This window comes from Dipteris shenzhenensis, chromosome 20 (genome assembly GCF_047967505.1).
Source record: "Dipteris shenzhenensis isolate YYH24624 ecotype China chromosome 20, Dip_SZ_1.0, whole genome shotgun sequence".
NCBI lineage: Eukaryota > Viridiplantae > Streptophyta > Polypodiopsida > Gleicheniales > Dipteridaceae > Dipteris > Dipteris shenzhenensis.
Genome location: NC_141615.1, coordinates 28,058,564 through 28,082,690, shown reverse-complemented (window position 1 = coordinate 28,082,690; position 24,127 = coordinate 28,058,564). Strand labels below are relative to the sequence as shown.

General features: G+C 41.4%; 1 protein-coding gene across 1 annotated transcript; it reads left to right on the top strand.

Annotated features, from left to right (window-relative positions):
- The first annotated feature begins 11,530 nt into the window (after nt 1-11,530).
- Nucleotides 11,531-19,286, top strand: LOC147889491 (uncharacterized). Its single transcript, XM_087391675.1, has 4 exons — nt 11,531-14,099; nt 14,278-17,758; nt 17,902-18,923; nt 19,209-19,286. The coding sequence occupies exons 1-3, from the start codon at nt 11,531-11,533 to the stop codon at nt 18,824-18,826; spliced, it is 6,975 nt and encodes a 2,324-aa protein (XP_087247801.1). The 3' UTR covers nt 18,827-18,923; nt 19,209-19,286.
- Nucleotides 19,287-24,127: the final 4,841 nt, after the last annotated feature.

Below are 24,127 nucleotides of genomic sequence, written 5' to 3'. Positions count from 1 at the left end.
AGAGCAATCAACTCCTCAAAATCAGAAAAATTCTCACGGATGGCAATGGATGTCTGGAATTGTGCATAATCCTTTCCTAGACCATTCAAGGTCACAGAAACTAAATCATCATCTTCCACTGGCGACCCAATAGAAGCAAGTGCATCTACAATCTTCTTCACCTTCATGTGGTAATCATTGATGCTCATATTTTCTCTTTGCACATTATGCAACTCCTGCTTGAGCTGCATTTTCTTGGCTTGTGTATTTGTGGTATACATTTTTGTCAAAGTATCCCATGCCTCCTTCAGCATGCTTGCATCTTGAATATGCACAATCATAGAATCTGAAATACTGATAGATGGCTAGTACATAAATTTTCTAGCTCTCTCATGCTAGCCTTTAAATGCCTGCAACTCCTGTTGATTGGGAACATTAGGAATAACTGGTTCTTATTTACCTCTAGTAATGAACTCCCAATAGCCTTTTTCCTTAAGGAAATTTGTCATTCTAAACTTCCATGCTTGGAAGTTGTTCTTGTCAAGCTTTTCAGTGACAATCTGTGAAAGAGCATCAGATGCCATTACAGAACACTGCAAAATATGATGTCACTTTAAAAAAACACAACTTCTACGCTTACAACTTCTGCCTCACAAGGGCAAATCTGCAAAATTGATGAGAGTGGTATTTGACCACACAGTCACTTCCTAGTGACGATTATGCATCAACAGGCAATAAGAATGATTATGTCACTCCCAATATTTCTACGCATAGGCATACGATGTAATTTCTACGATAACTTTTCAACGACCTGCAGAACAGTGGTCGCACAATAAAAACAGGGCACTTTCCTAAGTGCCTGCGAAAAACTTTCGCCACCAAAATGGGCCCCGAAATGGCCTCAAATCAAAAAAATAATTTTACCAAGGGCTTCGCCCATTCTCATAGCATATACTACCCTCTCACCACACTGCAAAGGGCGTCCCAATCTGAGACAGTGCACTCTTGCACTTTCTGGCTGTGCTACCTGTAGAGATTTGCTCCCAAACTCGAAAAAAAAAAGCAACACTGATCCTCTTACTTGTACACCGTGAACTTGGTTTGCTTTTTTAAGCTCCTTAACACGAACCGAGCTCTGATACCATGTGAAGAGAGTGGGAGAGAAGGAAGGAGTTTTCCTCTTCGTAGTTGTAAAAGCCAAAAGAACTCTAACTACAAAAGAATAGGTGAACCCTATATGTGGGTCTCAAACCAAACTCAGCTAACTAAGGTGGCATACTAACTAAGCCACTAACTAGGGTACGTAAAGATAGCTGTAATCTAGCTATTATTCATGGGTAGTGTACCAACCGCATCTACAGCTAACAAGTCGATGACATAAATGCACAATGGTCACCCTAGCATATCACGAGTGGAGCTCGATATCTCAACATGGAACAAATTAGAGAATAATAATTGGAATCCTATGTTGGACTATTCATGTAATGACGGATACCTCTTTTATCAAAAGAAATTATGCATCACTTGACCCTTTAGACAAATTGTAATGGAAGAAATGCACCAACCACCATATATGGGACATAGGGGAGTGACTGCCACTTTACAAGTGATAGGGAGGGAATTTCATTGGCCTACTATAAGAAAAGATGTGGCTAAGTTTTTAGCCGAATGCATCACTTGCCAAAAGATCAAGAGTTATAATGGAAAGACCCCGAGATCGCTAATGCCTTTGCCTATTCCTACACAACCTTGGGAACAAATATCCATGGATTTCATAACAGGTTTTCCTACTACAACGAATCAAAATGATATGATATGGACGATAGTATAGATCATTTTAGTAGGCAAGCTTATTTCATCCCATCATGCAAGAAGACTTTAATAGCTCAGTAAGCTGCACATTTATTCATTAAGCATATCTTTGTTCATCATGGCTTGCCAAAGATTATAGTGTCTGATCGAGATTCGAAGTTTGATAATAATTTTTGGACTACATTATTTCATAATCTAGGCACTTAGTTAAATTTCTCATCAGCTTTTCATCCAAAATCGAATGGGCAAACTGAAGTCACAAATAGTACTATTCTGGACATGATAAGAGCTTATGCGGGAAGTCAACCAAAGAGTTGGGACAAATATCTTCACGTCTTACAGTTTGCTTATAATAATACTCCTCATTCCGCAACTGGAAGAGCACCCTTTGAGATTATCTACGGGTAGGTTTTACCTATTCCTATCACATGATTGACCCACAAAGTGGAGGCAGCAAATGCATTTACCCATGACTATCAAAATATTCTCAAAGAGGTTTGAGAAGCCATTGCAATCGCTCAAGAGAAGTACACAAAACAAGCTAATAAGAAATGGAAACACATGCTTTTTAAAGAAGGTGATTATGTACTTCTTTGGATTGAGAAAAGAAGATTGAAGAGTGTTGAGAAATGGCCAATAATCAAGATGTCCCCTCATTTTTATGGACCTTTCAAGGTGATTCAAAAAATCAATGATCTAGCTTATAGGCTTGAATTACCTAATAAAATGCTTTTCAGATCAGACTCTTAAAGCCCTTCAAAGGACCTTTACCTATACACCCTGTTTATGAAGAGGCTCCATTGATTGTTGATGAAGAAGAAATTCTAGAACCTGAATGCATTATTGATCATCAGTAGACCTCGACCTGGAAAGGAAATGTCTACACTAAATACTTGCTCAAATTTAAGAATCATTCGAGAGATGATGCTCAGTGGATGCTTGAGTGGTTCTTTCGAACTTTTCTAGACCTCATTAGTTTCTATAATCAAACACGCAACTGAGGTCAGTTGCAATCCAAGCAAGAGAGATGTTACGGAAATTATATTTCTGGTATATCTTGCTTTGGACATTATTATTTTAGTCAAGTGTGACTATGGCAAAGTACTTCATAGGAGCGCACCAGACGTGGTGGGGGTCCTAGTGGATACTTTGTGTGGTTAGTTGGGGACGCCTGACTGTTTTGCCATGCTAGATGGTCAAGTATTGTGGGTGATTCCATGTTAATATTGATATCGCTAGTGTTATTGGTGTTGTGCTTGATTATTGTGCTTTGAACGTGGTTATGTTGGGATCAGTTGATTTGGTGATTCGTTCAATCGATTGTTAATAACTAATGTAATTGGCAGCTTGAGTATAGATGATGGAACTCATAGCGAGGATTGGAGTTAGTGCAAGGGTACTGATCGAGGTGTCGCATGGTGCATTATATATGGCCATGGGCCAATTTTGTATTTGCCTTATTATTGCAAGTTTGAGAAATATATTTTGGAATGGACATAATTCAAATTTGGGCCCTAAGATGGCTATGTAAAGCAAATCCCTCATTTTGGAAGAGAGGGATAATTTTGGCTCCTTGGTGCTTTTATGAAATATCATAAATTTTCTAGATGAGGAAGCGTGAGTGACTCATTTAGGGGGGGGAGATTGTACCCAGACTACTGTCGCTTTCGTGGTGTGATTGTGTTCTTCTTCTCCAATTGATTAAGTGGTGAATTTGTGTGGAAGATAATTACCTTTAAGGTTTCAAAGGGAGATCCCAAATACCTTACCATAACAATTATTTCACCCCAATTAATTGGAAGATCACACAACTAGCTGGTTCACTTCCCAGATCAGTTTAAGAGCAAACGTCTTCCCCAACTACACACTGAACCAGATGCTTCGTAAAAGCTTTGCAAAGCTCCATAACGATTCTCCATACTTTCTTTACACTCAAGAGACAAAGCAACGATATCTTCTATAAAATAGACATACTTGATTTCCTAAGGGCAACACCACACCTTTAATTTCCTTCTACCACACCAAACTTGATCAAATGTATTAAAGGCCCATACACACTCCAAACAACAATGGAGCCAAAGGACATCCCTATCTTACTAATCTATGCAGCTCGAATCCTCCTCCATTTAAGTAGAACATAGCTGAAGCATTTCCAAACAAAGTCCCAACCATCTTACCAAACTAGGTCCAAATCCCAACTTCTTTAAGACAGCCAAAATATAGTCTCTATCATAAGCTTGATCAAAATCAAATCCCATCAAGATACACTTTTGTCCCAATGTAGTAGCAAAATCAAGTGCAGAAGAGACGTTTAAAATGTTCTCAAAGATATCCCTAGCTTTGATAAATCCATTCTGCTTTCTATCAACCACTTTCATGCACATTTCTCTAATTCTATATGCGAGAGCCTTCGCGACACTTTCATGCACATTTCCCTAATTTTACATGGGAAAGCCTTTGCCATACTTTTATATGAAGTATTGAGCATGGAAATCGGCCTACAATCTCTCACTTTCAATCTATTTTGTCTTTTTGGAAACAATTTGATGAGCCTCACATTCATATTCTCCAACAATGAGCCCCTCAGCATCGACATATTAGTCATATCCACAAAGTCACTTTTAATTAGACTCCAAAAAGCCACATGGAACTCAGCTGTTAAACCATCTAGACGAGATTTGTCATTCTGTAGGGTGTCTAAAGCCTCCCATAGCTCCTTTTAGGGAAAAAGGTATTTCACCCCCCTGCACATCTAATACCCTCAGAGTTAAGTCCTTTAAAACATCTTCCAAACTCCCCTTCTGGCCCTCATCTTGAACCCTTAAAAAACCCACAATACTAGACAACTCTCTTCTAAATACATCAACAATGTGCCGAATTCAAAAACTAGGTTATGTTTCACATCCATCACGCTATTTCCTTTTCATTGATTGGAAGAAGAACTTGGTTAGACAGCCACCCAATGATAGCTAGAGCAACTTGCTTTGAATTTTGACCTTCTCAGCTCTATCCATCTCCCATCTCCTCAGCTTGTATGGCTTCTTCCAATTCGACTCGAAAAGTAGCAATAAAAGGATCATTAAGATTCAGTTCCACAATGGTTTCACCTTGTAATCAACCAACCATTATCTTCCTTGATCCTAGCATCCCATTCTTGCTTCCAAAATCAATTTCAAGCATGCTTTTCGAAAGCACACTCCCATACATGTCCTCGCTGCTGTAAAAGCCTCGTTGCCTCGTTAAATTAGTATATATGTCCCTTCCAAAATCAATTTCCATGAAGAGCATTGATCAATCCACACATCAGCTACCGAAGTCAATGTTCGTTGATCAATCCACAGAGGTTCCATTGAAACAAGATGTAGAGGTGGTGATGAGCACTCAATCTAGAAGTGCATTCGTTCCACCATTTACTACCGAGGCTGTGGACTAGATAACCTTAGAGAGAGGCTAGAGCGAGATTTGTTGATGAAGTCAAGGCAAGTTTTAATCTTTGTAGAAGGCAAAGACGGACCTTATTTGCATGTGTATGTGTGTCCAAGGCTAGGAGTTTTGATGATTGGAAGAAATCCATCGAAAATTTTTAGGAGAGGATTTGATCTCGTAGCAATAGATGAAGCATCGAGGTTCATGGCTATGTACAATTGTAGCTCCTCAACGATTCAGGCCTTTTGCTTCAACAAATCTTTTCATGTCTCTCTTCCTTCTCTCTTCCATTACTCCAAATGCCACCTGCTTGATCGTATTCACTGCCAAAAACTTTGTGCTAGCTCCCAAAGAAGCTCACAACAATGGCTCCATCATGTTGCAGAAGACTTTGACGACATGGCTTAATACGTATGCCACGAGTCTGCCTCTATGTTCTAGAAAAATTTTCCCCAATAGGATGAGCCAGCTGTTTTGAATATGACTTACAAGAATGAGTTGTATTTAATTAGAAATTGGGCTCACTCTTGCACCTCCATTTACTTTCTCTTCAATGACTAAGTCTAGGCGTAGATGGGCTACTTCTGGTAAAGCTATTTGTGAAAATTTCCTCCTCTATGACCAAGTGCAAACAAAATTCTTCTCATGATCCAATTGGCATTGCAGTTGTAGCATTGCTTGTCAAAATTTGCACTTCTTCCTCAAGGTGTGTCCTGAGGAGTTATCAATGGCCAGCATCATTCAAAATTGTTGGAATTTTTTTGACTGAACCGCAATGCTTTTGTGGTGGAAGGGTTACCAGTGGGCAATCTATGTCTATCCCATACATTTGGCGATGGCGTACTCTCAAAGCACTTTGGCAACTGCGCTAGGCCTAGGCTGCATTGCGTATAGTAAACTCAAAGTTTGCAGTGAAGCTACAACGTATCATTTGTTATTGATTGAAGGTCGAAAATGGCAACTCCTATGGGCTGCATTGCGGAAGAAATATGAATAAGCTCTTGATCAAAGCTCACAACTATGGAGTCGATGGTGCCATATAGTTTCAAGCATTGCATGTTTTTAACAAAGACAGGCGATACGTCAAAACTCTCCATAGTTTGGCAGCATCGATTCCTTCCTACTGGCCCATCAACCATTTTCTTATTGCATTTTCCACTCCTCTCTCTTCCGTTATTTCTTTCCAAACTCTCCAAACAGTAGTAGAGAGCGCATCTTGCATAGAAATAACACTAATGAGAGTAAGCATCTCTAGACATGATAAATGCATGTATTTGGACAAAAGGAAAGATGGCCTCAATATTTTTGAAGCTGAGTCGAATGTTTCAATTCTAGAATGTGCCAAAATGAAGCAAAAAAATTAAGTGGAGGTATGGAAGAGTAAGTTGAGGAGTTTGAAGAACAAATCCTAGGCAAATTTTAAAAAAATGGGACGCCAAATATCAAGAGCCCTCACAAAACAAAGAAATAGAGGAAATTCTAGGTGTGGAAATAGCCCGCAGCTCGTTGGAGGAGGAAGTAGGGAAAGTGACCCTACACCCTGAAATTAAGAAAATGATTTGGTGTCAAAATATTGAATGGTAAAGAGGTGAATGGTGTGCATCAAGATCATAACACGTATGTGCAAGAGGGCCAACACTTGAGGCAAGAGTGGAAGTGGCCAAACACACGTTTGGAAAGTAGAGAGACAAAGAAGACACAAGACCTAATATGTATTGTGGATAGCTTATGTCGGTCCTGTTTTCAAGGTCGTGTACAAGCCAAATTATCCAACACCTCCATTGTCTCTGGTTTAAAGAACAACAACAATAATCTTTGAAAAAAGATACATTATCCAATATGCAAAATACATTGTGTGACTTACAAAATACTAGATACACGATCATATGCAATGAAAGATTCCACATTATACAAATGTACAAAATACATTATGCAATTTACAAGATCCCAAGGAATGGCACAATCCTTGGTCTTATAATTTTTAGAGAGAAACTGTGCCAACTCTCCCCCCACATGAAGGTGTAGTTACACAAACATGTGGTTATATGTATTATGAAATTTGTACCAAGATGATCATGCTTTTACATGATCATATGGTTATACTTTCTATCTACTTCATAAAACAAAGATGATCATATATTTATATACATTGCGAACTTTATATCCACATCAATGTATGGTTGTATGCAAAATTTGAACACGTGATTATATATATCAATAAAACAAACAATTTTCATGCATTTTCAGCTGTGTTCTGTTTGTTGTATACTTTCATGATATATCTTTACATTTGCAATGTAGAGTGCAAATGTGACTTATCATCAATTGAAACAACTTGTCATTTGCTTCAATATCACGTGAATTGCGAGCAATTGATACAAGCAGTCAACTACGAGCATATCTAAAGACCAGGTACTTTTTTTATATATTTGGTATCATTCATAGAAATGAAATGAACATTTACAGAAAAACAAGCATATGCTTATCATATTAGTATTAGAAATAAGAAAATACGATTACACCCTAGTATTCCATCATGGCCATTCATGGATACACATTTAGAAGAATGGCAAACCATGTGCTTTAAATTTGTAACAAAAATGAAATATTGTGTATACTGTGGTAGAGTAGAATTTGCTATGAATTTGTTCTCGAAGTTACGATCGATACCATCTATACTAGATTCTGAGGTCATTCCATAGGATCTATCAAATACTTTTCTCAGTGTATATATTGAGAACAAGAATGATATTTCTCAAGGAAACAGAACAAGAATGATTTGTGAGGCTTGCATAAAGTCTCCTTTTAGAAAGCTATACTCACTTCCATATGATCCTGACTACATATGAAATATGCTAATTGTAGACATATTTCAAATGCAAATGTTGTCAGTCAGTGATGTATCTTTGAATATTTCTAAAGAAATTAAATCATTGGCAATAGGAACGCTGCAAAGAAGATCAATACTAGACAATCCTTTAATATGTTGGGATCGGCAATTACGGATTTGCAAAAATCCAACGACACTAGTGTCAACAACTGAACAAATACTAGCTTTCAACTCAAGAACAAATCCTATCCTCAAAAAATACTTGTCAATGTATGAAAGGCCCCTTTCGAAACTTGGAATTAGTGTTGTTTCCTCAGAAGCTATTGTTGACATTCTAGAGAGACACTCTGCAGATTCTCCTTTCGATCTTATGTGAGTTGCACATGAGGACAATTATTAGTCATTATTGGAGCATATAGATGTAGTGCGTACAACCCATCAATTTCAAACACAAGATTCATGTGAAGTTGGCATAGTAGTACTTATAAACTTTGTAAGTCATCAAGAATTGTGGAACGAAAAATCTTTACATCCACAGATGGATTATCTAATTCTCATGGATTAACAAATGAGACAGCATTATTTTCATCTTTGTACCCTTTTGGACATGGTAGCCATGATGGTAGGATGTTCTTAAATGTGTACTTAAAAATGAGAATAGGATCACTATTCTCAGTATTCACACTCTACAAGCCGTACTTGCTACTAATGTACCAAATTTGACAAGCAATCATTATCGCAAACTCAACATACAGACAATAATTCTACAAAGAGAGATTGATCAACAAACATGACAAAATCTAATAATATCTGAACATGAGATAATGAAACAAGTGATCAAGTTTCAAGTACCAAGGTCGATACCCAGATCGCCTTCATGGCATCATGAAAACTTGAAAGATCTAATGGCGATGGTTGAAACGTGGGGACTTCCTAACATATTTCTTACACTCACAGTAGATGAGGTATCAAACACAAGATGGTGTGAGATCGATGAGATAGAAGCAATTGCAAGACAAATCAATAAAAAATTCACATGGAGAGATTGTCCAGTTGAGTGCACAGTACTATTTCACGTTCGACTACAAAGGTTCTTGTCCAGATATGTTATATCTAACAAAGGACTACTAGGAAGAGTCAAGCATCACATAGTGAGATACGAGATCCAAAATCGTGGATCAATGCATGCTCATATAATGTTGTGGATTGAAGAGGATGATATCGAAATTATATCAAATCAAATTGATGATGAGACTCCAGAAAAAGAAAATCAGCAAGATCCTCAAAATTTGATTAATGATACTATGCCACCCATTGACCATAGCCCTAGTTCAACACCATCAAAGGCCGATCTTCATGAAGTACTAGAGTACTTCAAGAACTACACCAATGGTAATGTCCCCATAGCAATTCCAAGACCAGTACGAGAATTTGAAGTGCAAGAAACTCATAGCATTGGAGAGACTCCCATCTATGAGGGACTGGCCAAAACCAGAACAATAACCTCGCCCTCGAAGAGAGGAAGAGAAATTGGTTTTCATCGGGAAACCAATCGCACAAGAAGATGAAACAAAGCTATAAGCACTCCTAATGGAACACTGAGACTGCCTTGCATGGTCATACAAAAAAATAAAGGCAATTTCACCAAAAGTCTTCGAAACCCTCAAACTAGCCCTAGCCACCGCACCAGTGTTGAGAGCACCTGACTGGGATCTAATATTCCACGTTCATATAGATGCTTGCAACTTTGCTATCGAGTATGTGCTATCCCAACCAAGGGAGCATAACCTGGACTACTCGGTGTACTTTGTGAGTCGACAACTACATGACAACCAAGAGGGAGGGCTTGGCCATGGTCTATGCAATCAAGAAGTTCAGGCATTACTTGTTGGCCAACAAGTTCGTCTTTGTGGATCACCAAGCATTGTTTTACTTGGTCAACAAGCCATGCATGACGGGATGCATCATCCTCTTGGATTTTGACTTCACAGTCGTTGTACGTAAGGGGAAGACCCATGTCCTAGTCGACCACCTATCGAGAATCCCATGACCTCCCTGTCGTTTCCCTCTTTCTCGTCGACATCATACCTAAATGGGCCGCCGCAAGACCGGTCACTACTTGGCCAATGGCCTACCCCTAGGCCAAGCTCTCAAGAAAGATAGAGCCCACAAAATTAAGGACGTAGTGCCGTATCAGCTAATTCAGACCAACTATACCGCATGGGCAAGGATGGCATCATGCGTAGATGTGTGTGCAAGCAAGAATACATCGAGGTGCTCGAGGAAGCCCACTCTGGAATTGCGGGAGGGCATTTTGCCGTGCTGTTACAGCACATAAAGTGCTCCAGGCTGGCCTTTGGTGGCCGACTCTCTTCGGAGACGCAACCGAATTTATCAAGTGGTAAATTTTAACACGAATGAAAGACTTCATGTCCATTTTGGGAATATCAAAGCAAGAATGCTTCCTCTTTGTATTCAAGAAACTTTCACGACTTATGTAGCCGTTACAATATTGCTTCAGTATTAATACTATTGAAAATCCGCTTCAGTGTTGATCATGTATTCAAATTGTTATTGTCCACTTCGAAAATTCAACATTACTACTTCTCATGCTCACAAACATTAGATGCTACACATCACCGTCAAACATACACTCACCATTTACTTCCTTCTACATAACAGCTGCCTGCCCGAATCTAGTTGGCACATTTCATCACCTCTCTAATAACCAAATCCCATCATTCATAGGGGTCAAGCAAATCTCTTGAGACCTTCCCCCACACCCCTCTCAATTCCTCATGAAATCCTTTTGATTGCAACATATTTAAAGGGTACATCAAATGATCTCACCACCTCCCTTAGAAGGAAAAAACTTCCATGCTACAGGAGTGTGATGAACTCAACAAGAAACAACCCCCCATCAGAGCACAAAACCACCACCCCTCTTTGGATGCATAGAATCTATTGAGCCTACTATCTCTCTAGTCTTCCCCCTTCCTCTTATTGTTTCATTAAAGACCACTCAACCAGCAGCATGGGACATATCTTCTTGATGCTCTATCATGTTCAAATCTGCCTCTGACATCCCCATGTATTTTGTCGGGAGCCTTCTTATGTAACTCATTCCAACGCTCCCCTCGAGCTTGAGCATCACGCCCCTCTACCGGCCTCTAAGAGAGAATTGCAACCGCACAATGTTAAAAAGAGCTACCCTTCAAACAACATAAGGTGTTGCAAAAATGACAGAGTAACCTAACCGAACAAGGTTAAGAGAGGGAGGGAGGAATGAGTGAATAACTAACCATGGTGAGGTAGAGAAGCCGTTGTCACAGGAACATGCAAAGGGGGGGGGGTCGTCTTCTCCAAGAACCTGTTTTTTGTTTGAGCTCTGTTTTTTCTGCTCAATCCCGCCATAGCCAACCTCAAAGCTTCTTCATCGCCATAGCCAACCTTTCTTCCTTCCATGGCCCTTCCCCTCCCATAATGGAGCATGCCTTCTTCCCCATCTCCTTCTTCTGTCGCAATGCCCTCCTCTCCTTGCACAAAGCCTCTTCCTCCCGTAAATCCCACCTCCTCTCCGACGAATTGGAACACCTCCGCACCTTCGCTTCTCTCGTCTCCCATACCATCCCCGATCACCCCCTCTACTCCGCCAAACGAGGCGAAAAGGAGGTCCTCGAGCTCGAGTACTACCTTCCCGACGTCCGGAAACGGTTAGCAGAGCTCGAGGGCGACCGCCTCTTGCCTTCCAGGTCTTGCTCCTCGTCCAGGGCCTCCGGCCGGGTGAAGCGCGAGAAGGACACCCCCCCCAGGTCGCCTGTGCTTTCTGTCGATGAGTATGGTCGCATGCAGAAATCGCAGAAACGGTCGTGGCACGCGCACGACTCCAAGGTGCATTTGCCGGGCAGGCAGCGGGGATCGCCGTCGTTCTCCAGAAAGGGTGTTCCGGTTCCCCGAGCTCCGGCAGAACGCGCTACGAGATCGACACCAATTTCGAGGAACAGTACCCCTGTTCCTCGGTCTCCATCGCTCAGGAGCCTTTCGTCTGGATCAACCGGGTTTCGAAAATCCAAATTCTCAAATAGTGCCAAAATCCGGTCTACTCGGGAAACCTACGTCGACGAAGGTGGCTTGCCTTCGCCAAGAACACCGATTAGGCCTGCAGTCTGGGATGCTCAGCGTCCCAGGGTGGGAGAGGACACTGTCAATACACTCATGGAAGGTTTTGTTGTTGGTAGTGAAGGGTCGGACGATGCAGAAGCTGCATTTCGTTCCAATTCTTTCTACGAGGAGCTAATTAAGCGAAGAGTGCGCAATTTGGGTACAGACCAACTTCAATCACATGGGAGGCACGATTCTGAGGAGGAGGAGATTGCAAAGGAGCATTTTGGAATCGCACATTGCGATCCTGTCCCTGAAGTCATACGATCGGGAGCTTCATCCCAGCGTCGAAGATCATCTCGCTCAAGACTCAACGGTGTTGAAAAACAAGAAAACCGCACTGTCGAGAATTTCCAAGACAGTTTTCAAGATTTGGGTTCCGCACTTGAACATTTCGATTTTGGTCGAGATCGTGCGGCATCTGCATTTACAAAATTTCCCGAGGGCGGAAAAAACGCCAGGGAAACAGATAGCAGAATGTCAATAGCCGATGAAACTCTGGCAGGTCATGCATTGACCGAAAATTTGGAAGAAGCACTGAAACGGCTGGGGAGTTTGCAAAGCAGCGACGAAAGCTGTGATGAAACTTATTCTTCGACGAATGAGGGCAAGAATCCATCACGGCTGGCTTCTTTTGAGCTGGAAAATCTTGCACAGCAACAAGAAACGAAACGCAAGGCCGCAGAGGCGGAGGTATCAGCTTGTACCACTGCCAGTTCGAGAAGGGCATTGTTTGGAAAAGATTTAAGCGGAGGGTTACAAAGGCAAGCCAGCTGCCAAGACGACGGACAGCTCCGAAGGGGCGGGACGTCGGTCAGCCAAGCAAAGAGTAGAAAGTCTGAAGAGACGAATCGATTTTTTCAAGGATCCCCATCGTATTCTGGGAACAGAAGCCGCATGCAAACGAGCAATGTCGCCAGTGAGCTACCAACGGGCGACTTCAACGACTGTGATCACGAAGGGAATTCTTCAGGTTTAAGAACGCAAGAGGATGTTGCAGGGTTTTGGAGAGGAGGCAACTGGCTACCGCAAGAACAAGGAAGGAAGAAACCAATATCAGAGAAGTCTCAAGCAGAATCAAGCTTGTGGGATGACAAAGGAACGCAAAGGAGAGACAAGTCTCAAGCAGAATCAAGCTTGTGGGAGGACAAAGAAACGCAAAGGAGGGACATGCCTGATGCAGCAAAAGTTGGGGAAGATGAACATGAGCATGCACGCCAGGTTGGAAGGGAGCTTGGTGAAGAAGGCAATCTGCACAAGTTTGGGGGGGAAAGCTCCAAGGTTGAACAGAAGAAGAAGGTCAAGTTTGAATGTTGGACACAAGACAAGGAAGAAGAGAATGGTGTTGACAGAACTCAGCCTGAAGTTGGAGGCAGATGCCTCAACAGACACGCCAGTACAGGAACAGGTGATGCAGTGTCTCGTTTAGACAAATTCCAAGTGAGGCACTTCCTAGGCATGGAGGAACACTCACACCACTCTCAGGATGGGAATCTTGAGGGAGAGCTGCACAGCAAGCCAACCTTCCCAATCTCTAATTCACTTTCACAAGACACATTGAATTCGTCTTTGTCTTCGTCTGCTTCGTGTGGTGCTGTTCCATCCCTGTCCACTGATAACCTTAGGGGCCTCAGCCTGGAGGCTAAACCCTTTTCTCTGGACTGGCTTTCACCATCTTGGGACTCTCCTTTCTTCAACAAGCTTGAATGCCAATCTTTCAACTTCACATCTGACGAGGTTGATGCTCAATTATACGAGCATCAGATGGGTTTTTCAAATCCACAACATTCGACATTTTGCAACCCTGTTTTTGATTTTGACTCTACTCTCAGCAGTAAAGCCTATCCAGAAAGCATTTCAAGGCCAATGTTTGATACTTGTGATGCTGATGGTGATGCATCTTTCCTTAAAAGATTCGCCTGTTAATTTAAGTGGGCCCTTGATGACGTATTTCGGCGCTGACGTTTTTTCTTTAGTTTATGTTTTGTTCAATTCTGAAGATGTCTCTTCTCCCCCTCCCCCCCTTCTCCCCATAGACCTGAAAGCTTTCCTTGCTTTGTTGTTTACAGATGAAAGATTGGAATCCATTCTCGGCGATTGTACGATTGCAAACCAACTTCATGGTTCCACTGAAGAGAAAAGACACAGTTCTTTAGACCAGATTAATCAAACTGAAGAGGAGGATCATGGGTCTTTGCTTAGTCTAAATGGAAGCAACAATGCACCTTTTTTTCTCAATAGTCCAAACTTTGGATACAAGGATGTTCATTATGGAGATTTTTCACCCAATGGAATAGACACCAAACAAATGCTGGAATTGGAAAACAGGATGAATGATTTCCAGAAATTGATGAACGAAATGAAAGAGTCGGTACAGAGCTCTTCCATGCAAATTTGCAAGGAGGTCAATATATGGCAGGGAAGGGTAAAGGGTGTGGAAAAGGAGCTGGATGTTGTGAAGATGGAAACAAGTTCTGAGCTTCTTGGGTTGAAAATGTTTATCAAGAATGAAGTCAATCTGAAGGTGAACAAATTGACAGAAGAGCTAGAATCCTCAAATAAAATGATGTTAGAAGAAAGATACACAGGGGAAAAGATGAAGATGAAATTGGACGAGTGTACTTTTAAAATTGACTCTCTAAAGCAGCAGGTAGACTCTTGGTTGTCAGGGATACGAATAGAAATGAAAAAAGAAGTCGAAGAAGCGGTGGCAGAATCTGTGAAAAATTCAGAGCTAATAAGACTGCGAGACTTTGGTACTCTGAAGAAGGAAATGCCACTCAAGTCGAATGTACTTACCAGCAAGGAGACAATCTCTAACAGAACAGAAAAGCAATTGGACCTTGTTGTGGAGGAAATGCTTGGGAAACAATTCTCCCATTTTGTGGAGATGGTTTCAGCAGGAAAAGAAAAGGTCATTACTGAGATGAAGCATGAGCTTGCTTTTCTTAGAAAGGAAGTTGAGTCACTCCACAAAGGAAGAGCAGAAGTGCAAGGTCATGTTGAAGTCATGGCAGAATTTGCAGAAGATGTTGATTTCAGGCTAGGTAAGGAAGACGCTTCTTCCAGAGATGAGAATGGCACATTCAGAAAGCAATTACAAGTGATCAGGAAAGAGGGAATGCAGATTAGGTTCCTTGTTGAAGGCATCAAGAAAGAAACAGTTGCAGAAGTACAGGATTTAAGGTATACTATTGAGAGATTGAAAAGAGAGGGTACAGAGTGTAGAGAAAAAATTATTGCCTTGAAAAACTTGGAGGAGTTGTTGAGTACAGAACAAATGGATCTCAAGAAAATTGTAGAGAACATGGAAAAAGAAAGAAATGAAACAAAGGGGGACGTGGAATCATTCAGGAAGTTCAAAGGCGAGCTTGAGAAAGGCAAAAGCAGCTTGAAGAGCGAAGTACTGCGTGAAGGGACACTAATTATGGAAAGGGTAGAGAGCCTTTCTCAGTTATACTTGGGGGGGCTTGAAGAGGTTCGCACAGAACTCCTGACCCTCAAACTCCAGTGTCGAGAGAGATTAGAAGAACTTGAAAGGATTTGTGAAGAATCCATGAAGAAATCAGAAAACCTCACGAAAGGTTCTTTCTTAAATAACCTGGAAACGAGGATATTTGCTCTTGAAAAGGAGCACAGCTGCACACAAGCTCTGGAAAACAAGGCAGATGATATCCTCTCTATTGTAGGAAAACACAGAAAACTGGCTTCAGCTGCTGCTACAGATGCTGCTGCTTCAGCTCATAAAGCTGAGGAATCTCTGGCAGAACTCTTGGGGTTTATCAGCTCTGAGATGAATAGCACAAAAAGGAAAAGCAGTAAGCTTCAGGAGAGCCTGATTTCTGATAGAGAGACATCTTCATCCCTTCTGCTTGAAATGATGAGTATAAGTGCTGATATTCGCAAGGAAAAAGACATCGCTTTAGCAGCTGCTGTTGCAACAAAGAAGAAAAGTCAAGAGTTAACACAAGATCTGGAAAAAGAGCTTGTCAAACTGAAGCTTGACCTTTCCAAAGTACAAAGAGAGAAGGAATTTCTCACGGGACTCGCCACAGAGATGGAAGGTTCAGCTGCAAAAGCTAAAGATGTATTTGACGAGATGATGGTGGTAAGACAAAAGAGTTTAGAACTTTCTACTGAGGTAATGGCTGAGTTAACACAGACAAAGCTGCGGAGCACAGAGCTTGCTCAGGAGGTGGTGGTTGAGATGACCAATATAAAGAGGAAAAGTGAAGATCTCTCCAAAGAAGTTTTAGCTGAGATGGCTGATGCCAAGAGAAAAAGTATGGAACTTGGTCATGAAGTTTTAGGAGAGATAACCAACACAAGAAGGAAGGGCATACAACTTCAGGAAGCAGCGACAAAGGAGATGGTCACTTTGCAATTGAAAGCTGAAGAATTGTTAGCAGATATAACAAGAACAAAAAAGAAGAGTGCATTTGTTCAGGAGGCTGCAGCTGCAGAAGCTGCTTCTTGGGCGGCTAAAGCAGAAGGACTTATTGCGGATCTAGCGAATGCAAACAGCAAGACCTTGCAGTGCAAGGAAACAGCAGTGACGGAAGCAGCCACTCTTGCTAACAAGGCTGAGGAAATTTTGACAGAGATGATGAATATGAGAAGAAAGTGTAACCAGCTTCATGAAGGTATGAGTGAGGTAATTGGGAATGCTGTCAGGGTGATCCAGGAGCAATGTGACAAAGAGACAACTGGATGGAAAAAGGCTATGGAAGGGGAGATCAGAAAAGCGAAATCTTTGAGTGATGAGCTTGAACAGGTAAAAGCGAACACATCCACCCCTTCAAATATAGGAGAAACAGTTACGAAGGCTGAATTTGCCCAATATGTCAGTAAAACTGATGTGGTACTGAAAGAGCTCAAAGAAACTGCAAAGGGATTCACCTATTTCAGTGATCCATCAAGAATTGAACTGGCAAGTAGAAAACTATGGTCTTGTGAGGAGGAAGATAAAATCAAGCATGACATCAAACATTTGAATGAGAGGGTCGAGACTATAGCAAGTATGCTAGAGGCGATGTTCCATCTTAATGGAAAGGCTGGAGAACAGAAGCTCCAAAATGGTCTGCCAGGATGTCTACTGGTCGGAGAAAAGTCCTCAGTTTCAGAAGTAGAGCAGAGAATTTCAAGTGTGGAGACAGCTCAACTGGATCTAGTTGGTAAGGTTGCAGATGTTCAGGGAAAGACTGAAGAGCTCAAGAAATCTGTTGAAATATGGGTGCCAAAATACGAAGCTGCTGCAAGAATTCTGAATGAAGTAGAGAGCAGACTGGGAGTGCTCGAGACTTCAAGGCATGATGGAAACTCTGGGAAGAGGGTAGCTGAGTTAGAAGAGAAAGAGTGCTTTCTAAGCTTCTATAAAGAGCTTTCAGGAAAAAGTCAGGATGACGGGAGATGGCAATCACTAGAAGGAGAAAGGATGACGCATGACAGAGATCCCAGAGAGAAAGGGGTTGCTAAATCTCTTGATACAAGAATGATCGTCCTTGAAAGTCGCATAGAACATGTTGCATCAGCCACATACACAAATCTACGGTATCATACAAACCTTGAACTCCAAGGCTTAATCATTATAGTTTTGATTGGAAATCTGCTATCAGAGTTCTTTCAGGTGTAGATTTTGAAAAAATTTATTTGATGTGAAAATATATTATAACAATTGAGTCCTGTTTTTGCAGTATATTGGATACAAAAGTAGAGCATATCAATGGCAGCTTAGAAACAGCTGTGGCAAGTGCTTCAATGGCAGAGAAAAAGTGCAATCTTCTTGGAGCGGAACTTGTGAAAGTATTTCGCATGCTAGCAAACTCTGGCAAAGGCAGTCCTGCAAAGGCATCCTCTTGTCCCAAAAGCAGTGAAAGCCATCTACGGAATTCTAGTTCGCGGTTCTCAAAACCTGAGACACCAGTAGGCAGGAGGAAAGATCCTCTCCCTACAACTCGCGCTCATGGAAAGAGACTGTCCTCAAAGGAGGGGAGTAGATTACCAGATGCTCGAGGAGCTAAGTTGCCAGATTTCTCCAGCCAAGATAGTGCAGGAGATCTGAGTAAAGAATCGATCCTCAAAGATAAAGGCAAAATTAGGAGCCAGAGTGAGATTGGAAATTTAGTAAAGAATTGTCACCATCAAGATGCACAAGCTTCTCAGAGGGAATCTATAGATTCAAAACCATCAGCTGCAGGGAAATTTGCAGAGTTTCAGAAGCCTTCAGATCTGGAGGCTGGATCAAGAAAAGCATATAGTGTGCTCCGTTGCAATTTTGAGACTTTTGAATCAGAAGAGAGTGGACATGGTACAGAATCCAATCTGACAAAGCCTTCAGTAAGGGAAAACAAGCCACGTGGACAAGATCCCAATGCTTCAAAAGTCCAGCAGGATTCTAATGTCCCCGAAGTGCATGCAGATATGGCTGTTGGACCTGGTACGCTACAGGACAAAATATCAGAACCACAGCTTAGAGGGCATTGCAAGGGACGAGACATTGACAGGGGCAAGAATTCTGGCCATCCAAGTCCAGTAAAAAACTCTCAGAAGACAGCCTTTCACATAGATTCAGGGCGAATACATGTGAATGTGAGCCATCGCTCACGTCTGTTTGCATAAAGACATTGGTTGATGAATGATTTCCCATCTGAAATGCAGCTAGGCCATCAAGAGACTCAATGACAGGTGTTGAGATCCTGTGGATTTTCAGTCACAGGTAAATTCAGCATTTGTTGTACTGACCCTTCTGCCTTTTCAGCCAAATGAATCTAGCAGCACAACCCACCCTTGCTTTAGCAGGTGGAAGGATAATTGCCAAAGGGCTGTATCCTTCGAAAAATATGAAGTCCCTAGCAATTGCACCATGTGATTGTGATTGCCTTGGGATATAACCCACATCTAAAGCTCCAAGGATTCAAAAGATCTAAATATAACTAGACGCTGGTGAGCTGAGGGCTGCACAAGTCATTTTTTGAGCTGATGCTTCATTTTGCCATTACAGAGTTGGTGGCTAAAAAGGACCAAGTACAGCATCAGATCGCTTTCTGTCGTGGAAGACTGCAGACGACAAATCTAACTCGGTCTTGTAAGTATGAAAGTTCATGGTTGATACATAGATATTGCGATACATTCTTTCTATCTTAAGTGGTGTGTTGCCCTATCAGCTAGATAAGCATTTTATTTTTTGCTTGGATGCTCATTTGGGAGAGACTAAAATGAAATCATATAGTCTTCACAGGCACTTGTAGCTTGAATGAAGAGAATGTGGACTACTTTTAAATTAGCCTTAACCTTTAGTGCTAGCCTTTGTCATGGCTAAGTCAGCCCTTCACCTCCGAAGTGCTGACAGAAACTCAATACGAAGACCTTTGCATAAATGGATGCTTAAGTGTGTGTGGGTGTGTGGATTTGTATGTGTGAGAGCATATGTTTATACTATGATCTACACCCATTGTTGTGTGCTGATGATGTCAGTGGGGATGTCATAGTAGCTAGTCCTTGCTATGCGTGATAGAGTTTATGGTTGGTTTTCAATCTTATGAGTGACTATCGTGAGATTGAAACTGCATTGTGTGTTTATTTTTAGAGGATGAGTTTGGGCATGTTCTTGGATTCATCTAGATATATGCTTTTGCCGTATTAGTGGAATTGCAAATTTCATCTTGTGAAGTTTTCGTCTATGTTGGCGCCTGCTGATATTGCGATATATTCTTTCTATCTGAAGCGGTGTGTTGCCCTATCAGCTAGATGGTCTAAGCGTTCTTTTTTTTTTGCTTGGATGCTCGTCTGGGAGAGACTAAATGAAATCATACAGGCTTCACAAGTAGTTGTAGCTTGAATGAAAGAGAATGTGGGCTACTTTTTTATTAGCCTTCTCCTTTCATGCTAGCCTTTGTCACGGTTGAGTCTGCGCTTCACCTTCGGAGTGCTGATAGAAACTCAGTACGAAGACCTTTGTATAAATGGATGCTCTCAAGTATGTGTGGATATGTGGATTTGTATGTGGGAGAGCATATGTTTATGCTATGGTCTACACCCACTGTTGGGCGCTTATGACGTCAGTGGGGATGTCATAGTAGCTAGTCCTTCAAGAATATTGTTTCCCTCTTCCTTTGGGTGTGCTCAATAAAGGTCCAAGAGTATATACAATGTGTCCTTTTCATGACATGTAAGTTTGATGGCTACGTGTCTTTCCATGTGCTATAGGCAAACGATACATAAAGTCCAAGAATATCATTTCCCTCTTTCCTGTAGGTGCGCTTAATAAAGGTCCTTATAGATATGTGATTCTCTTTATCAGAGCCGAGGTGGCATGCTCATTCTTTCTCTTGGGCTCTTATAAGATTAAGGCTGAGGCTTGCTTCCTACAGCTCAACCAGCATGATTGGGCTTTGCGATGTGACATGATCTTCATTTAACGTCTTCAGGAGCTTCATCCCTTCTAGCTAGGAGGCTGCAGCTTGCCCCCAATATGATCGATAGAAACCTCCTAGATTTTGGGAAAGCCCATTATCGTATGAATTGGGCTTTCTCGATTGTGAGTCATGCAAGGTGCCTTCTCACAATAGAATAGATTTGAAGCAAATTGTTTGCGTCTAGTATTGCACTCCCTGTTTGGTAGTTGACTCGTGCGCATGACATTGGTGGACCTTGATGTTTGCCTTAAGCAGCCGTTTTCACCTTTCGTAGCTAGCTTGATAGAGACTTAAGTTCATGTATTATACATGGACGTTCTCATGTTTCTCTTAGGACATAGAAGAGATACTTAGGCAGCCACTAAGAAAGCTGGGTTTCTGTTTACTCAACAAGAAATATACTTGCAACAAGAGAACATTCTGCTTTGTATACTTGGCATACTCCATTAAAACATAGGCATTTGCAATATTGCAGTGATATGCCTATGAGGAATAAAACCATATTGCGCTGGATGAAGGCCATCATGCAAATATTCTTTGATACGATCAATCACCATTTTGGTGACGATCTTATAAATAACAGGTATTAGAGTGATAGGCCTCCAATCAGCTAAAGATTCACTGATTGGCTTCTTGGGCAGAAGTTTTAAAAGCCCTTTCTTCCAAGAATCCGGCATGTATTGATTTTGCCAAGCATTATTTATTATTTGCAGAAAAGGAGACTTGAGGAGATCCCAATATGCTAAGAAGGATTCAACAGTGAGACCATCCCAGCCTGGAGATTTCCATCTACCACATGATTTAACAGCATCACTTAACTCTCGCGATCAGAAGACTGAGCATTATGTTGAAAAGTATCGCATGGCAACATTGGCTATGATTATTTCCAAAGGTCAACAAGATTGAGTTGGAGTAATAGATTTGACCAATGATGGTGCTTAGAAGCCAACATGTGAGTACGGCCAAAAGTATTATCACCCTGTTGAGGAGCATTATTAAAATCCCCACAAATAAAGGCATGCTATCTCCAGGGATAGCCTTGTATATCAGCCCAAATTAAACCTCTACTCTGCGAGAAGATTGAGGTGCATAAACCGAGGCAAATTCAAAAATTTCTCCTTGAATGAGACACTGTATAATCAGCCATCTGCCTTGGCTATCATTGAGGTCAACAACTGGTTGAAACTCATGTTTCACCAAAAAAATTACACCTGAAAAAGAATGCTCACCCACATAAAATGTCATACCTAGCAAAGTGCCCATAATGACCAGCATACATATGCTGGTTATGCTCTTGCAATGCCACTATGTCAGGCTGTAATTGCTTGAGATAGCCCCAGACAAGTGTCCATTTTCTGGGATCACATAAACCTTGTACATTTAGAGTCAAACATTTTATATGTGACAACATATTTAAAGAATATGTACAGCTGAGAACCAAAAGTATCAAGTCTGCATTTCAATCTCAGGATCTGGTCCCCGACCCTGAGAAGATACAAGTGTTTGTAGAGAAGACAAAAGACCAGTAATTTCCTCTTCAGGGAAGAGGGTGCGACTTGTTGTCACAGCCGCCCAAGTAATACCAATTCCTGAATTTTCTTCGGGAGTATGACCATTTGAAGATGAACCATTCCATGTACGAGGAGGGAGAGCTCTCCGTGCTGTCACAATTCAAGCTTTCTGCAAAGTTTTTTCCTTTACTTTCGATTGAGAAGTAGAAAGCATCGAAGAAGAGGCATTTCCATTTGACACAACCATAGTTTTTCCCTTATCCTGGGTTGCAGTAGCATGCTTGTTTGGCTTATTTTTAACCAGAGAAGAGCCACGAGAATCCTTAGTATGCATTTGAGTAGGCATAGCATCTGGAGGCATTTTGTGTAAAACCAGACGGCATTGCAAAGCCATTTGCCCAAACTTCTCGCTTTCAAAGCAAGCTTCTGCAAATAATTTCCATTTAAGCTTATAAAATGCACTTTCCATAGCAACATTGTTGATAGTAACATAATAAGATTCTAGAGTGGGGTTATCTCTATCCCACAAAATACAAAATCTATTAGAGTTGCCGTTTGGCATGGTGGACACACCACCTTGCCCAAAGAAGCTGCAATTTTTGGCAACTGAGAAGCCAGGCATGAGGGAAGTCTGCTACTTCCGCCCACACCGAACAGCGATGATTGATGAAAGCGTGATAGTCCTTGGTAGGCGACCATGGGAGAATGTGCACCATTTGATGTCCATTAAAAAGAGGAGAATATTCCAAGAGCATCTGCTTCTGCTATTGATCCACCATAATAACTTTAAAGAAGCCCATGGCTGCATAATGCACTTTCCGTACAAAACCACCACCTAAAGTGCGTATCAACTAGTTACCCACGTGAGCTGCAACTGGCATCCAGCCTGGAAAGAAAATAATCACTGTGTGATTCGCATATTCTCGCACCAGATCCACAATATCATCAACCTCCACCATTATCCCAACAGTGGGAGCGGAGTCTTTCCAATTTTAACGGGTATCTTCAAATCCCTCATGCATAACATCAAAAACCAGTTGAGCCTCAAGTGAGGCATACATAGGGTCATCGTGACCCAAATCCTACTTTTGCTTCTTGTGCAAGTAATTTTTCAGTGAAGCCATGAAGAAAGGCGAGCTGAAGATAAAGACAGCAAGAAAGGAAAACCCATAAGGAGAGAAAAATGACAGCAGACGTAAAGATATATGCACAAGACAAGGAAAGCAATATAGGAAAAGGCGAAGAGCAGAAGCACACACAAGACTAGTGAGGAAAAGAGAAAGGAAGTGAAAAAAGGGAGAGCAGAGGAGGGTTGGCACACGCGTGCGTGCACACACACACTTTTTTTTTCTTTTTTTCTTTTTTTTGGGTGAAATCTTTGATTGCTTTATATTACAATATAGCTAGCCAGAAAAAAACGGGTAAGCGAAAATAGTACATCAAGCGAAAATGTCCATGTAGGACAAATATGCATCTTGATCTTGCAGTGAGTTTGCAAACAATCGAAGAGCGATTGTTGCAAGGAACGACGGAAAAAGACTAAAGTAGAAAATACTGGATCACCAACCAATTTTCAATATTCCATTTTTGCTTCAATTTAGCAAGAACCCAATCAATCTATTGATAGTGGGTAATGCTCCAACCTAAAGGATATCCAAGATGACGAATCAATTGAGTTGGCGGAACAATTTCCTCCATCCATAGCAACCTTTGCCAATCCTGGGTATGCAATGGCAACAAACGGGATTTCTGAAAATTAATGTGTAAGCCAGCAGCCAGTCCATACAAAGAAAGAGCTTGCATTAGTGAAGAAAGATCCCTTGGAGTGTTTTTTGGCATGAAGAAAGAATCATCTGCATAAGCCTGAGCAACCAATGAGCGACTTGCAGGAATTTGCAGCCCATGTAATATATTTGTCGCCACCAAATGATCAATATATTGAAGCATTGGATGCGTTTCTATAGCATACAAAATAGCACTGAGAGGGCAGCCTT

What these genes read in the sequence shown, in the direction of transcription:
- LOC147889491 (XM_087391675.1), top strand. Translation starts at nt 11,531, where the DNA reads ATGGAGCATGCCTTCTTCCCCATCTCCTTCTTCTGTCGCAATGCCCTC. An exon ending in TGATACTTGTGATGCTGATG is followed by an intron (nt 14,100 to 14,277) that starts GTGATGCATCTT and finishes TGTTGTTTACAG; the next exon opens with ATGAAAGATTGGAATCCATT. An exon ending in GCCACATACACAAATCTACG is followed by an intron (nt 17,759 to 17,901) that starts GTATCATACAAA and finishes CTGTTTTTGCAG; the next exon opens with TATATTGGATACAAAAGTAG.